General features: G+C 32.2%; 2 protein-coding genes across 2 annotated transcripts; both read right to left on the bottom strand.

Annotated features, from left to right (window-relative positions):
- Positions 1-53: 53 nt before the first annotated feature.
- TRIADDRAFT_59016 (uncharacterized protein) lies at positions 54-7,785 on the bottom strand (the record flags this gene model as incomplete). The annotated part of the gene is made up of 10 exons (XM_002114935.1): positions 54-185; positions 339-451; positions 1,119-1,216; positions 2,889-3,037; positions 3,156-3,223; positions 3,351-3,419; positions 4,183-4,282; positions 7,020-7,081; positions 7,430-7,478; positions 7,726-7,785. The coding sequence occupies 10 exons, from the start codon at positions 7,783-7,785 to the stop codon at positions 54-56; spliced, it is 900 nt and encodes a 299-aa protein (XP_002114971.1).
- Positions 7,786-9,365: 1,580 nt separating this feature from the next.
- On the bottom strand, positions 9,366-15,430 carry TRIADDRAFT_38054 (expressed hypothetical protein). The gene is made up of 13 exons (XM_002114934.1): positions 15,107-15,430; positions 13,621-13,750; positions 13,343-13,401; positions 12,958-13,064; positions 11,388-11,536; positions 11,214-11,277; positions 10,766-10,848; positions 10,550-10,648; positions 10,338-10,427; positions 10,131-10,242; positions 9,896-9,970; positions 9,663-9,797; positions 9,366-9,543 (listed from the first exon to the last, which is right to left on the bottom strand). The coding sequence occupies exons 1-13, from the start codon at positions 15,259-15,261 to the stop codon at positions 9,521-9,523; spliced, it is 1,281 nt and encodes a 426-aa protein (XP_002114970.1). The 5' UTR covers positions 15,262-15,430; the 3' UTR covers positions 9,366-9,520.
- Positions 15,431-17,232: the final 1,802 nt, after the last annotated feature.

Here is a 17,232-nt window from a genome sequence, read left to right as displayed (position 1 = left end):
GAGATTGATCCAAAAATCTCGATAATTATTAACTGAATTTGATTAATCCCTTTTCAAAAGTACGGATCACTAATGTCAGTAATACTTTGTCCATGTAAGTTATTTTCCCAACTAGATAGTTGGAATATAAAATGCCTATTAGGACGAATGTAATGGTGACATTGTTTGACGTAATTGTAGGCATCCTAATTAAGAATAAACATTAGACTGAATTAATTACATATATTTCTACAATATTTTACGTGCATATCAATAAATCAAGAATAAATTTGCTATAATGCCTGAATGCAAATAATATTAACGATTATCATAATTGAATTCAGGGATAGATGATTTACCTTTAAAGTAACATGATCGCGATACATTAGATAGGCAAGAGCTAAAGTAATAGATCGGCTTATTCCGTTCTCCGAATAAACTAAAATGCGGTGATTTTGTTGTTCGTGTTTCTCTACATAGATAGACAGAAAAATTAAAATTAATGATGCGGATATAAGTTTTCATAAGATTAAACGTTCGATACTTTTGTTACAGTAATCAACAATCGGATGCATAGAGCGCCTTTAACGGAAGTTATCGTTACCGTTCTGAATAGAGCTACTGCCATTGTCTATTGTAATATACCTAGTTTTCAAACTTAATCTACGAATCATTTAGCTAAGAGTGAAGAGTGATATACTAACTAAGAACGTCTGAATAATGCACACAGACATTTATCATTTTAATTTCACAAATGCGTGTATGCTTTCAGTATAGAAGCTGGAGATCGAAGCTACACTAGTAAAAGCAACCAGCGACTTCTAAGGAATTTAATCTTAGAAGTTCCTACAGTAACAGTATTGTAATGTGCAGTAGCGATGATGACATAGATTTGTAATCATTCGCCTTATTAGTAAACCAATTAAATTGAGGAGATCGATACTCATATTCTGCAGTAGATAAAACGAAAGTAAAACATATTTGAGGGAGCATAAGAATATAAAGCGATCTAATCCTTAAAATATATATATATATTATATGTAATAGAAAGTCATTCGCTTGACATATTTATTAAAGTTCGATTACGTTAGGAAATTGTTATTTTTATCCTACCGGACTTATTAAAGCAGAATCCTTACCAATAAATTTGCAAACAGATTCTAAGTGAGAAAGAATATCTCCTTCGACGCTGTCCGTTACATCACTCAAGTTTAGGACATCCATGCGAAGGCTCCAGCTGCAAATAATTACAAGCAGTAACTTTATTGGTATATACATGATAAGTTGTACCGTAGTAATTATGTTTTATCATTCTTGACGATTTCATCTGGTAGATTTTCTATTTTTTTAATCAAGCTAGATAGGCTCATAACTGGGAAAGCATTCATTTACTCCAAAAGTTGTGCATGGGATCCGTAGAAACTTAATGCACAAATAAGATCATCAGATTAATATTGAAATTGTATATCTACAATTATAAATATTAATGATGTCACTTTTACGAACATATAGGTACCATCTCCTTGACCAAGAGTCAAGATATATAGATATTTTTGCCTCAAGCCTCAAACTATGAAGGATAATGTTGACCTCTCAAAATTTTAATCTGATGCTCTAAGAATGCTAACAGGTTGAGACCATACAAAACTCGTAATTATCTAATATAACCCCACGGAAAATAATAACCTAATCCTTTATCATTAACGCTGTCAAGATTAATTTCGTACCTATGTTACATTTCATTGTTACTATTAGATTCATATAAATTATCATTCTTTTACCATCTCAAGAAGTACTTGAATAAACCAATACTTGAATATTCGTTTCTGTTTCTAAAGAGACACTGAAGTTTCTCATCTACCGATAATCGATGATGAGCTAGAAATCAAAATTTTAACAGTAATAGTTTACGAAATGATTGGCTCAGTGATTCTTCTCGCCAGGATGTTAGCATATGGCTGTGAGCGGGTATCAACTTGACAAGTATATTAAATTACCTTAGCACCTTCTCCGTATAGGTCTTTTCGCTTAGACTCTTGCATGCAAAAATGGATTATTGCCTATTTAATATGATACGCTAATTTATCTAGGTACTATCTTTTGTAATCCCTCTTCTTCAGATATTTAATTAAGCGTACAATCGAATTCAGATCTACTTAATATGATAACCTAATCTATCTAGGTAATATCTTTTTGTAATTCTTCCTGATTAAGTATTTACGAGTACAAGTGGTAATAGAGATGAATATCTACAGTACTTGGGAAAATGTTCCGTCTAGGTACGATACCATCACTTTTAATCCTTCTTGTTTGATACAAGTAATTACATGTAAGAAATAGATCAAGGCCTACTAAAACGGCATATTAACCTACCTTATCTCTGTTTTATCTCTTTGCAATCCTTTTCCTTCGAATACTACATCTAAATTGGATTACAGCCTACTTGATGTACTGTACTATTTATTATATCAGTTTCTATTAATAAATCATCTTTACTGAGGTAATCGCTCGTGAGAATTTGTTATGGTCAACCTTGAAGTACTAATCCTAACTTCACCCTATTTATTTCTAGAGAAAGGAATGATGACTAAAATTCATTGTACTTAACATAGTGTAATAGCCGACCTTGATGAAACCTAGGCGTTATAAGTTAAGTTATAATTTAACACTTGCTAACAGTTCTCGATTTGATAATTAAGTACCCCGGGATAGAGGTCATTGTTTCTAAGAGTATTATATGATGTTAAGCCGCTTTTATAGTCGTATCTTTGCTATTTCACCACTTTGAGTAATTAATTATACTGTATAGGGAAGTCGATAAAGGTCTACATAGTACGCTAGCTATTTCTGTCAGACTGGAAAAACATTGAGTACAACATGAAGATCATTTAAAGCACATATGCACTTACTCTCTATCTTCATTATCAGACGACGCATTAATATGCGCTTCGATTTTCAATTCCACTTGTATATGACGTGTCATAGCTTGCTTTCGCTTACCAACGTAGAGAAACTGTGGGATAATTTCTATGGGATAAATTGGCATGGCATCCAGCTCCTAATATCATAAAAATTGACATAACTGATATTAACCCTAATACTAACCCTAACTCAAAATAATCGTTCGTTTGATCATTACAATAGGTTAAAACATTGTATCTAAAAGTCACACTTACCCTAGGCATATAAATAACCTTCTGTGTTCTTAAAAATGGGTAAATAGCAGAAAATAATTCATAACCACCTAAAAAACATTTATTCAGTAAAGTGGACTACATTATCAATGAGTATCTTAATTAATTAAAGATAAAATTTCTACGTAAGAAATCAAAAATATGCAAGAATTCGCAAGACAATATCGACGAACTTACCGTTCAAAACTTTCACTGGAAATTTGCTCCCATTATCCCACAACTTCTGAGCACATCGAACAGCAGGATCTATTATATTTATTAATTATTTATAGAGATATTATGATCCAATTTACTAAACGTATTAAAGACTGTGATGCATGGCGATAAATGATAGTATTTGTAAAAAAATATTGATTCAATTGTATGAAACTCAATAATTATGATAATTCTACGAAAAGAAGCTACAGTCGTCTATATACATATATCGTACATTTCACCATTAAAGTATTACGGCATATTTTGACTTCTATCGAAGTATAATCGAAATAGCATATTATCGATCCACTCTAAATTAGCTGAAAATTTGAGAGCAGTCAATGCATGTACGCGTATGATATGATGTGTGTAAGATGCGCTTATCAATTTAGACCTTAAGCTAGCACCTTTCTAGTATCCAGAAATAACCACTGATTGAACTATAATTGATATTATTTAATAGTTTAGCAGCCTAAGATTCTATTCGAAATCATAAATGGGGTACTTTAAGTTAAAATAAAAGTCGCACTATCCGAAATTGTAACTATGATTACCATGTTTAATAAGTATGAGTTTCAAATATACTTGCTATTTTTAATAATATTCAGAATGTTGTAATTTGAAAGATATTACAATTAATACTAAACACCATTACTGTATATATTATGGAACGATGAGAAATAAAATAAATTTAAAAAAAACGTAGAAATGTAATGCATATTAAATAAATAAACTCATAGTTTCTCCTAAATAATGGAGAGAAATTAATGTATTATAAATGATTAGCACACATACAAAGTACATATAAGCTTACTGGTCATCGACAGATCTTTACTGTTGTTATCATAAACAATGCAGTAATGTTTTGTTTCTAATTCTGCGTCATACGGTATTAGGGTTTCATCGTTTTCATCCTGTATAAGAAAGCAAAAAGTAAATCGGAAAAGAAATTAGATCTATCGAACTAGATTGATATATTGAGATTTTACTATATTGAATTGTGCTTAACATGATAAACAATTCGATCGAAATCTATCTAATATTAAGGTAATTATAAAGTAAAAGATCTTGGATACTAAAGTTATCTGTCGTGCCTTATCTCCCAAAATCAATTGTACTATAATTCATTACATTGTATGTGCATGATAATACCCATGCTTTCTGGACGAACAACGATAAAATAATCTTTCAGGAAGGTTTTACCGTCTCTAATATAAGTTTTACTATACTCTGAATTGAAGTATAGTCGTTGTATATGTTTGCGTACTATAAAGTGATTAACAGCATAAATCATACACGTTACAACTTAAAATAACACGTAATATCTAATGGAATGTTAGTATAAATTATGCAATATTTTGAGAGCTTCATGACTTGGCTACGTGGAATTGTAAATTTTAAAGCTTAAGATTGATGTATGATAATCAGACCATACTAAGCAAGTCTAAGTACAATATTTAGAGATAAATCGATAAATTAATGGTATTGCCGTTACATTAGTTTAAAAGACGTGAATGAGATAATTAACTTGGTAAATTTTCCCTGATAAAAGGGTAAACCAATGGCTTTTTATGAAGTATGTTAGAGACGTGTATGCCGTTATTTAATATCGAATCCAACGTTGATATTCTACTGTAGATGTATTAAAATTTTAGCTATAGTTCATAAAGCTACTGCAACATTTCTATTAACTCTATCAGTATTGTAATGAACAATATCAATACTAAATGTCGACTACTACATGCAATCTTAACATTGACGGAAACAATCTCTCAAATCAACACTTTAAAAAAGTGTATTACACTCATCCTGTAGTTTAGGTTATTAGAGTCTGTATCAATTTAACAAAGCGAGTTCCTTCTACAAATATAAGAAAATAAATACTACTAGCGATGTTAAAATACTATGGAAAGATAATTTCGTTCTTCAAATCAAGAAACATCTTTCTTTGATTAGAGCAAAGTATCAAAAAGATTGTGATCTTTGTATGACTTTGTAATATGAAGGGCGTATAATAATTTTAGAACGCTCTAATCTACAATAGTGAATAAGTAATGAATGGCCATAAATTTATAAAGTAGGCAAATAACATCCAAACTTGACAGGTTAGATTAACAGAGAAATTTTACTAGCTGACTTTTTTCGATTATAATCAATTATAATGTTATCTGCGATAATTAATTAGAAATTAATCATTACTTTAAGTTGCTAGTTAAAACGTTAATTATAACATGGAAAGACGTGTAAAAGGCATTTAAATTGGTATATAGAACAGATTTCTAGTTCATGGTTTCAACGCGAATGATTGTCAGTGGCGAGGAAGTTAAACTTTCTATGTGTGTGTAATTGAAGGAATTTCATTTTTAGCTTTTTCCTCTATTCAACTTAGACAATAACTCTCAAAATTCTTAAAGTATTGTCTACAGTATTTAAGAAATCGATCAATATCAAAGTGAACTGTCATAGTCATAGTCATTAAATTTAAGAATATTTATTATTAACTACTATAAAGTATTTCTTTCTTCTCTTTTCCTACTCTCAATTCGAACTTATTTTTCTGAAGGCGAAATCTTAATCTATCTCTTTTTTCCTATATCGAAAGATTTGTTGTACAATTGATATCAACAAAATTCATTCATGTAATCATAATAAGGAAAGCAATCCAGTGTTTAATATTTTCTACCAGCCTTATTATCGGTATATAATAATTAAAATCTAGTTACTTTGTTTCAACATACAGCTTTTTCACTTCATGTAACCATATTCTATAGTGTTTTAAGGTAGCAAACTAAGTGATTTTTAATAATTAGAGCTAAAAAATAGATGTAGTGTGAAGCTCCATTAGAATAAATCTACGTATCAATTTTTTAATCCATCATGGCGGTTGGATTTTAAATATAATTTTAGGGATCTGATATTTAAGTAAGTGATATAGTGTCTAATTTGGACGAATGGCAGATTATCGAAAAACTATTAATGTGTTTCTTCTATAGGTTGTGCGGTAGTAGTGATATGAAAACTTAAAAGTTACAGTATGAGCTTTCTACTCAGGAATTATGTTCATAGTAGGTTTCAACGGGCTTAAAGAAGTCTAATACCAAAACTAAAATGTTACTGAGCTGTGTGTGCCCATTATATTTTATATCATCTGTAGATAAAGATCGTGATTAGAATTATGATATAATAATAAGATAGAGGAAACCTTGACTTTTCTACGTGAACATTAATGGTATCGGTGTATTAAAATAAAATGTGATGACTCTTTCTCTCTTTACTGCACTTTTTTGCGTTACGAACTAGCGTGATTGACTCTGCTATGATGACATGGCAAAGATACTGTACCACTTATAGATATTGTATACAGTTATTAATATTTTATCATCTTTTAAAACAACTCAATATAATAATTCTAGTCTAAAAGATGTGTTGAATAGATAACGAAAAATTCGGGAGATGGAATCGTTGGTCTGATAAATATTGTATGCTTATGATCTGATAGTATGTGCTATAATATATAAACAAATAAAAGTAATGATAGAAATCGTATATAAAATTATAATACCAGCATAGATATATAATAAAAGATTGAATAAGATTATTTAAAACATTCAAGAACTTCTGGAATTTATTCAAATATACTCATAGTCTTACCCGATGAACATATTTTGCGGTAATAATATGGCCAATATCATAATTATTTCTCGATCGAACATCTATGGGATTAAAATGGAAATTTTTATACACGATTCATAGTTGTGATGCATCTTAAAGTTTTTAAGCAATACACACTTATACTATTTCGTAGAAAGTATCCACATGATCATAACATCGATGATTAGCGTATTGAAGTTACGACAACATTATGAACGTACATGTTCAATCGTTAATTTCGTACTTATATCGTAGTGCCTGCTATGAACCTTTCCAACTTAATTTCATTGCTAAGTCTGATCATGCTTGTATATCTCATAGCTTTAACTTATTTATAGATGATGGAAAGTAGACTATGCAATTGTTATAAGCGAACGGCTTTTTTCAGACATGATAATAATGATACTAACCTAGTAATAAGAGATAACTTGGATCGCTGAAACACGAATAAACTGTTGCCTAAAGTTGAGAAATTAGTCATGTTATGACAATTAACTTTATAGAAGTTTAGGATATAGATTTATTACTTCTAGGAGACTATCATACATTTTACAGATCATAAGAGTGCAAAACTCATCAAGGTGTTAAGTTTTGTTAGTACTATCAAAACCCATAGCAAATAATATAAAGATGCAAGTGCTAAATAATTCTTAATTATATTCGCTAATGTAGCCGTGGACCAAGCTTTGATGTAGCATTTACGTACCTGATTTAAGACATTATATAAAAACATCGCATCACACAATTCAATCCCGTCGATATCCATCACTATTTCTAAAAGCAAGCTACAATCTCATATGATTGAAAAAATTGCCAGGTATTGATTATAGCAGATCGCCTAAATTTTTAACTAGATAAATCCACTACGATAAACTTAAGAAGTAAAAACAATTACGTCGAATTACTGTATTAGCATTTACATTACTCATAAAAATATGTGCTGTATTTTCTTCTAGAGTAAAGCATATAAATACACTTGGACGTTGCCATGGTAGCCAACTCTTCTAGTTTACAGTATTAAACTATTGTCCAGCGCTGTTACAGAAATCTGACTGACCTAGTGCATTATTGTTACAACTGTATGGTACTTCCTACGTAATTGCACATCCTGAAATAAATAGAGGCGTAGAAAAGAATAACTTTTTTGAGTATACGCGTATATCAGTCCAAGCTCATCATGATACTGATACATAATGCTACATCCCATATAGAATGGAGAATACGTTATAAGATCATAGATTTCTGTATTTTACTTAAATTTAAAGCATACTTACGTAGCAGGAATTTTTCACTTAGTCTACTATGGTGCAAGAGTGCAATTTAAAGCAGTGTTCTTTACCACGTTCGTAAATATAAAATGTTGTTATGGCCACAATTTGACAAAGGTACCTACTAGGCTAATAGAATCAGTTCTTAATTTTTAGGTATCGTCGGACTTATTCGAAGATTTTAATTCTTCTCTTACTACGAATTCGAGCATGCTTATACTCACATACTCAATCTATCTGGTAGTTCTTGTATAATACTATTGTGATATATTTATAACTACTAACCGATTCAACGTGTACAGTAACACCGAACGACATAAATTCACTTTTATTCAATTTAGGCTAGAAGATACTTATTGCCTAAAAACGGTGAGACTTTGAAGGAACTTAGGATGCGTCGATGAAACGGAAAAATTTTGTCTAAGATATTAATTTCACTCAGGTTTAACAGATAAAGATACTTTCAGTGTATTATAAAGTAAACTTTCAGAGACTACGCATATGTTACTATCCAGATTGCAATAAACTGAAGTTGATCTCACTGCGATCACTGTGTAATACGTATGGTACTCAGGAATATCTAATCAAAATTGGTACAATGCATTATTCTTGTTACTCCGAGTACTTTCATCTCAAGCCTCTACGAAAGGGCAATATAAATACATTCGTTTACGGTACTAATAGTTTCAGCAGAACATTCATGCTCACTGTAGAGTTTTAAGCGTAATACTACACGTGTAACGAAAAGACTTTTCATTTTTCGAACAGTACATACATAGATCACTAATTAATGACAAAATTCTAACAGCGGATGGAGGATACTGAACTTGAGATAACTTCATATTTGCAAAATTCACTACATAATATGTAGCTGATAAATAGACAGATAAATCCCTCGATCATTTTCAAATTGTAAGCACTCTCTCATCTCCACTGATGTTAATAATATTTAAGTGAAATATAAAAGACTGGAAAATTTGTTTCTATATCAAGTTAAGAATTATAGACTGCAGTTTTAAGGGGACGGGGCCTTCTTCTCATAAGCTTAATCAAATACTAACAACTGGCCGGTTTTGAAACTAATTCAAAGATGTTTATTATACAGCAACCACATTAACGCCTAATACATTTATTCATACACGCAAGACGTAAAAGAAGTAGTTGAAACACAAAATTCATTTGTTTGCAGATACCAATAATTTAGTCCACATTCCATCGAATGAGTGAGTTACTTTACTGGTCATGCTCACTTGCGACTAGAAATAAAGATTTCATATGTTAGACCTTGTCATTATATAAGATACTATACTGTACGTGGCTCATTAATAATCAAAATATCCTTTCCTAACAGGATTAATAGTAGTCCTACACTTACATTTCGAAGTTGGTGAAAGCTTTTTGCCGTTTAACACAGCCGTGCAGTTCATGATTTGTAAGCCAGTCGTACTAATTGTTAATGACTGCCCACGAATAGCTCTACTGTTGTTCTTGATCAGAGTATACAGCTCGTCTAAAGAGAAACGGTCGTTCAACTTTAATCATTTAATTTAATTCGGTATCGAAAATGAATAATTTAAGGATAAATTTAATGCTGTTTGAATTCCTTACGTTTTGCAGCTGCGAGAGATATTTGCGGATGAACATCCTCAAACACTTTGTAGCAACTCGGCTCAGTATCGCACGCTAATTAGTAAATAAATCATTTGAAGTCATTATTACAACCTTATTCATCCTAAAAACTTAATACGTATAAAATACAATCTAGGCACTTTATTAAAACTAAAAAATTGGAATAATAATATGTTTAAGCTTCGCAATGAAACATCGAAGAAAGCGCACGTACATGACAGTGGTTTTCCTGGTTTGCAGCAACTGCAAATATAAGTATGATACGTTAACCTACCACCCTGTAAGTAAGGATCATACATGGCTTCTGCGGCAGAAATTCTTTTTTTCTAGACGAAAATCAATAAATTCAAAGTTTTTAATTGCTGCCATTGATAATACAAAAAGATATTCACACGTGACAGAGATCACAACTTATATGTACCGGATCAAACTTCAGGAGTTTTACTAAGAAATTGAAGGCTTCTTCCGACAAATCAGTGGATACCAAATACATCAAATTGCGCAATTTAGGCTGTATTATTACACAAAAATCAAAACGTGCGATTTTTAATAACAACAATTTATATTAATACAGTTTTTCACTAAGATATATTACAAGGCATCAATAGTTATGGTAGCAATACTAAAACTTACCGATTTCTTGCTACTAAGAACATATTGAACAGCAGCTTGGCATGCTCCACCAAATTCTGACAAGGATGGTGTACCAAGATAATCAGTGATCATGTCCAACTAATAACAGTAAGGATATTAGTATGCAAATACTTTTTTTAAGTTCGTTTCACAAAATATTTTTTTTAATTCTTTTTTGAATAAATGCTGCATAAAAAAAATATACAGTCAACGTACCTGTTTGACAGGTCCTGAAGCTTCAAATAAAACTTTTCCACTAATCATCTCAGCCATAATGCATCCCACTGACCAGATATCAACTACAGTTAAGAAAGGATGTATATTACTGACATTAAGAAATACAATTTAAAAGCAATGATTGTCAAATAACAACATCTGAGTACAGTATTAATAAATAAATGAATATGATACTAAATTCTTAAATTTAGAATCGAGAAGTGTATACGATAAATTACTAACTAAATATTATTAATAAGGTATTAACGTCAATTTTATGTCATTAGAATATGCCTACTATTACTATTGCCATGTAGTAATTATAAGGTGAACGACCAAAAGGACCGTTATCAAGTTGAGCTGTCAAATTTGAGATCGTAATTTACTCAGGTTATTAGTGTATTCTAATTCCAGGATCACATAGCATCAGGAATTTTACAAGACTTACGCTTGCTAGTGTAATGTGGAGATCCGGTCAATATTTCAGGTGCCCTGTAATACTGAGTTACAACCTGTAATGAAAGAAAATTGAGGTATTGTGTAAGTTAATTATAATCTAGTGATAATCCGATATATGGTAAAATAGTTGTATATATATCCATATTTCATTATAACAGTATACCTCTGCTGTCATTTCGCACGATTCATCAAATTCTTGCTTACGGGCGAAGCCGAAATCGCATATTTTGATTTGTAGATTATTGTTGACCAAAATATTGCCTGGTTTAAGATCTCGATGCAAGATGTGTGCTGAGTGCAAATACTTAAGGCCTAAATAATGGATCATTACAAAGAAAATCAGATCTTGAAATAAAAATTCACATAAGCATAAAATTTCGCATTAAATTCAATTCCATACAACTACATAAGTGCGTAAATACTGTAATTGTTACAGACATTCAATTTACAATTCCAAATTGCGAACGAACGTATAGGACAATGCATCCACTCAGGGTATGTTTATTGCTTAATTGCTTGAGGTGTACTTACATATGCAAATACAAGTATATAGTATAAAACACGCTGCATATAACGATTGTACTTGCTCAGTACTAAAATTCTAAGGAACACAGTCTCAACAAGTCAAGCCAATCGTTCGACCATGCATTAAAGTTGACTCAATTTTTGTATCAAGATGAATATTCGAGATCAAATGAACGTTTTGTACTAATGTACAGTACATTGTACACTTATTACACTGTAATGTACAGTATAGTACATACTGTACAGTATTTGCCTAACGAACTATAAATTGTGTTACAGTAATTTAACTTACTAATATACCGTACTAGCGAGAGAGTATTTTAATGAATTGATTTTAAAGTAATATACACATTCAATTTTATCGCACCAGACTGCACCGCTGCGCTTCCTGATGTGACTTTTTTGTTGTCGATTGAATGAATAGACAATACCGTATTACAATTACTATTATTATAATGTACAGTAGGATAAAATACTGGAATTCAGCGAACAGAAGTGACGCAAACATGGTCATTGCCATAGTACCGTACAGTACGTACATATGTATACTAGACCCTTTAGATTTTAAGTACGTGCTGTACCAGCGTATCGTGCAATACTGTACAGTAGTTTACCCTACATTGTACAATCTTGTGACTGTATTAATTGTACTATCACAAGTTTTTCTCTTTCTCACTCTTTAGACTCAAAAACAAAACCAACACTATTTTTTTGAAGCAGACAGTGAAATAGCGTTTAACATTGTTATGACTGACCGGGAAATACGCTATGGTCTTAGAGTAGCATTAGTTCATTTAGTCTCTATTATTGATCTTACGTCATAATGTAGTAACGTAATGCGATTACTAACATTGCCCTGTTATTGTTCAATATCGTCAAAAATAAAACTTAACTAGATGCCTATCAGTACAAAAATTTTGTGTTGTGCTTTGATACGTATCGAAATCTTCTTAAAAAAAACGAAGTAAAAGTCGAAAGCATAATATATACTGCATGTGTATAGTATAAGTAGCAAATACAATTAATTAGTGGTAGTCTGATATTTTCACACGACCAGACTCGATACTATTCCGTGTAGTAACATAGTGACTCTTGCTGTGCCAAATAAATTTCGATAACAATGCCTATAGTAATGTCCTTATTACTCAACCCTACGAACTTTAAAAATAGAGAAAACAAAGGTGCAGTGCCGTACTACAGTATCTTACCTCTTAGGATTTGATAGGTAAACAACTTCACGTATTCGTCTGCAATTCGTGGATTACGAATTATAACATTATGAAGGTCACATTGCATCAAGTCTGTCAGAACGAAACTATTTAATGTAGTCAAGGAGTTGTAATATTATAAAGTGTTAATACAACTTTAAGTTACGTTGACATCGAACATGTATATAGCTATCAAAAAGCAATTACGAACAATAATTATATCATTGGTTAAAGCAATGGATAGACGGCAATACCAGATTCTATGATTAATAAAAGTGGCGTTCTTTATAATAGTTTAAGCAATGTATCCTGTACTAAATTATGGTCTTTAAATGCAAATTTATGGCTAAAGCAGTTACATTCCGAATTGAAAGGAAAAGGATACACATGTCGAAATGGTCCTATTAGTAAAGGGGTCTTGAGCACCTCGATCGCTCCCAGTATCTGTGTACGTAAGACAAGAAACAATCATAAGTACTGAATACTAAACGCGAGACTGTTCTCCAACCCATTATGATGCATTAACGTATATGTCAAATCATTTCTTTTGCGTACAATGGTATACATAACTCCTCCAATGATTAATTGTTAGTAACAGTCATAAGTACAATTTACTATAAAAGATAAAAAAGTTACGAAAGTTAGATCTAACCCGAAACTTACGTTATCATGACGGCAAAAGCACAGTAGCTTAAGTTCACGTAAAGCTCTCTTGATAGCAACATAATCGTCGAAAGCATTGACCAATTTCTTTAAGGCAGCCTTTTTGCCGTTTCTAGGATCGACAACAGACCTATTTTAAAACCAACATCAATTCCTTAGTTTTGCGTATAGCATCATCGTATAGAGATAATTGTGAAAATAGTGTTTCCAAAACTACGTAGCTATTAAAGTACGTCATCACTAAAATTGAAAGTATAACTATTCGAAGCCTATTTTAACGATTTCTGTTATCTAGCCCTATGATGTTGTTAGTAATCGTAATCGACAGAGTCATCATTATCATCGACACGTTACTAACAACACATAAATTTACGATGTACGATGTACGTTCGTCCATGATACGATGATCAGTTGCCAGATTAGATTTTTTTGTATTACAAAGAATACAGCAGATTTTATACTTGTTAGATCAGTTTTTTCATTTTAACAGACGTAAGTTCTTTTACGACTAGTAAGACTGATAAAGTGTAATTGTACGTTTCCAACAAAGAATATTTCGATGGAGCAATTGGTATTTTAAGAAGTCAATATATTAGATATTTCATGATACTGTATAGTTTTGGTGATTTAATAATATAATCAACTACAAATTTTAACGGTTTACCGTAACCTCACTACGATAATCTGTACTACCCGGATTAAATCAATTAAAATCACAAGCCACTACTACAAAGAGACCATTTACATTACTGAGGAACTATTCCCATCACATCCAATTTATTAAGAATAAAGACGGTACAATACTTGCTTCGCTGAAATTGACAGAGGAGGATTGTATATGATATACAAGTATTTTGCCTTTCTGTTTGGAATAAGTATGATAATCACGCACATTGTTATAAACTGGTCCCCAATTTTATACAAAACTCAGTATACCGAATAGTACTATTGAATACAGAATTCCAAGAGCTGAAAAATGAAATTACAGGATAGAAACAACACTACGGCACTCACACGTTCAAAATCATATATCAATCAGATCCAGTTCGGACCATGAACGGATTAGCAACGTTGCATGCAGAATAACAAGACTAACTTCCGTAAATAGGCATAGTATCATCCATATTCATTATTAATGTCTATAAATATACCCCAAAATGATTCTCCGGGATCATAGTAAATTGCCAAGAGCATTGTACGTATTGCACTGTACGTTATCTTAAGCTTCTTTTACAGTAACGTTATGATAATGGCATCAGTGGATACTGTGGGTATCCATATATCAATTGTTAATCGAATGAATCCGTAAAATACTAGATTTAAAAAGCTCTAGTGGTACAGTAGTAGTACCTCAAGGTCATGACGAATGTATTGAACTGTTCCATTTTGAACGGATATTTGTGTAATTACCTATATATCTATATACTGTACTTTTTTAAATCAACGAGTGTTCGCTGAGAGTCAATAATGGACAGAAAGAACTTACCACACAACGCCGTAACTACCAAATCCAATCTGACGAATGAGTTGAACGTCAGCAGCAGCCGGTTCAGCAACCAACGGTAACTGAATTAAAGGTGGCCCCCAATAGGAATATTCTTTACTACCTAGATAGTGATTAGAATAAACGGTTGCAGCCATGATCTGAATATGGTGAAGGTGCGCTACTCAGTCGCTATTTCGTTGATAGAAACCACAGAATGAATATCGAAGAATTAGCGTTGCAACGGAAGTACACGCGGATATCTTTACGCACGTATAACCAAGAGTCTACACTCTACCAAGCGTCACTCTCTTCACTTCGATATCCAAATATGAAGGAATTCGCGAGTAATATAGAAAAAAACTGTACAAAAAAGCCTTGAAGGACAGTAAGGAAGTAAAATTGTCGTCGTTGATAGATGAAAAGGTAAGAAACAGTCCCAAAGAATCGATTTGACTAGTGAGGAAACGGCAATCTTGTAACCACAAAATCACAATGGCCCGGCTTTGAAATTATCAAAGTTAAAGATAAGCCGTAACCACCACAGCGTCGATCGATGGTTATCCTGTCTTCCTTACTTAGTGTGCTCGCGGATAGTCATGATTGCGTTTTCTGTAGTAAGTGCTAACGTCGATACTACAAATTAATAGGAATAACTGCAAAGGGCCACAGCTATTATCCAAACAACTACTTTTACAGATCTGTGTCAGCGGAAAATCAATGCTAGACCCTTTCCAGTTTTCGGCAGTTGCCTCCTCCTCCTATATGACGGTGAACGTTAATCAGCTCCGCCAATAGTGCACAATTCCTACGATAAGACGCGAAATTAATACTAAACCTTGAAAAACTATTTACGGTACACTACTGTAGACATCGCACAGTACTGTACAGTACAGTACTTTTCTGCCCTGGCAACGTTATTGTGTACTGTACAGAACAGTGTACTGTACACTGTAGAGTGTACAGTACTGTACACGTGCTATCGTACTGTACTGTACTGTACATGTACAGTACAGTACATACACTGTACACTGTACAGTACCTGTGTCAGTACTGTACTGTACAGCAAGCTGAAAGCAGGCTAAGTGCAGTGGAGGCACTGAACTCTGAACTCTCGACCCTCCAAGCAAGAAAAGCTTGATGTACAGTATTTAAACAGGTCTACAGTATTAAATAAATTTCCGAGTGGAGAGTTGCTGAAAAAAAGTTGGAATCATTTTTTTCCGAGTAGTAAGCGTAGGTTTTCTTTATCTCTACGACCACATTATTATGTAAGTTGATCCCAGCAGAGTGTACGCAGGGATTCCAACTAATCGTTTCTCCTTCCTATATTCAATACGTTATTCCCCGATGTGTACCTTATAACGCTAGAGGCATTAAAACAAAGAAAACCTAGAGACGTCTCATATGACGTAGAGATTTACAGTATACAAGACTTGCTGCTATACAAAGTTATATACAGAACTGTACTGTACTGTACGTTAGTACAAGTACTTGCGAAGTTACTAAAGAAAGAAGAGATGGTACAGTACTGTACACAGTATGATACGGCTCTGTGGTGGTCTAGTGGAAACTGTTGGCAAAGAAATAAATGACGTAACGTGACTCAACGAATTAGCTTTTACAATGGTTTAAACTGTTTAAACTAAACTACAGTATATAAAATAAATAATAAAAAAAATAAATACTGTAGGTCATTTTGTTTTTACAATTTTACAGCACCTCAGCCATTAGTCCATCGACGAGGTCGGTTGTCTGTACGTCTGTGACTCACGATAGACATTGTCTAGTTGTCTACAGTAACTAATGCAATATACTGGTAATTATGACTTAATAGTAAGTAAAATTATACAGTATATACGTGTATATCAGAGTTGATTGCATATAATCCACATATCGCATTAGGGTATTTTGTTTTATTTATTTATCAACCCTCACACTGTAAAATTTTAGCAACAAATCAGTTTTAATTATTATTTCATTATTAAAATAAAGTAATTATATAATTAGTCTTAGGGCATAACCAATCTAAGATTTATATAATAAAAATGTAGTTTACACTTTTGTCTGTTAATTATATAATTGACTATTATAACGTCTACACTTTCTATTTTTTTTACAAAGAATTC

This window comes from Trichoplax adhaerens, genomic scaffold (assembly GCF_000150275.1).
Source record: "Trichoplax adhaerens TRIADscaffold_9 genomic scaffold, whole genome shotgun sequence".
In the NCBI taxonomy this organism is placed as follows: domain Eukaryota; kingdom Metazoa; phylum Placozoa; class Uniplacotomia; order Trichoplacea; family Trichoplacidae; genus Trichoplax; species Trichoplax adhaerens.
Note: the sequence above shows the minus strand (reverse complement) of the source record. Positions and strands in the feature narration are given on the sequence as shown.

Bases quoted from the DNA above. Each gene is read 5' to 3' on its own strand.
- TRIADDRAFT_38054 (XM_002114934.1), bottom strand. From the start codon at position 15,261: ATGGCTGCAACCGTTTATTCTAATCACTATCTAGGTAGTAAAGAATAT. The intron at 11,537-12,957 runs GTAAGATACTGT...TCCATTATTTAG, and splicing joins TACCTATCAAATCCTAAGAG to GCCTTAAGTATTTGCACTCA. The intron at 9,798-9,895 runs GTAAGGAATTCA...GTTTCTCTTTAG, and splicing joins ATCTCTCGCAGCTGCAAAAC to ACGAGCTGTATACTCTGATC.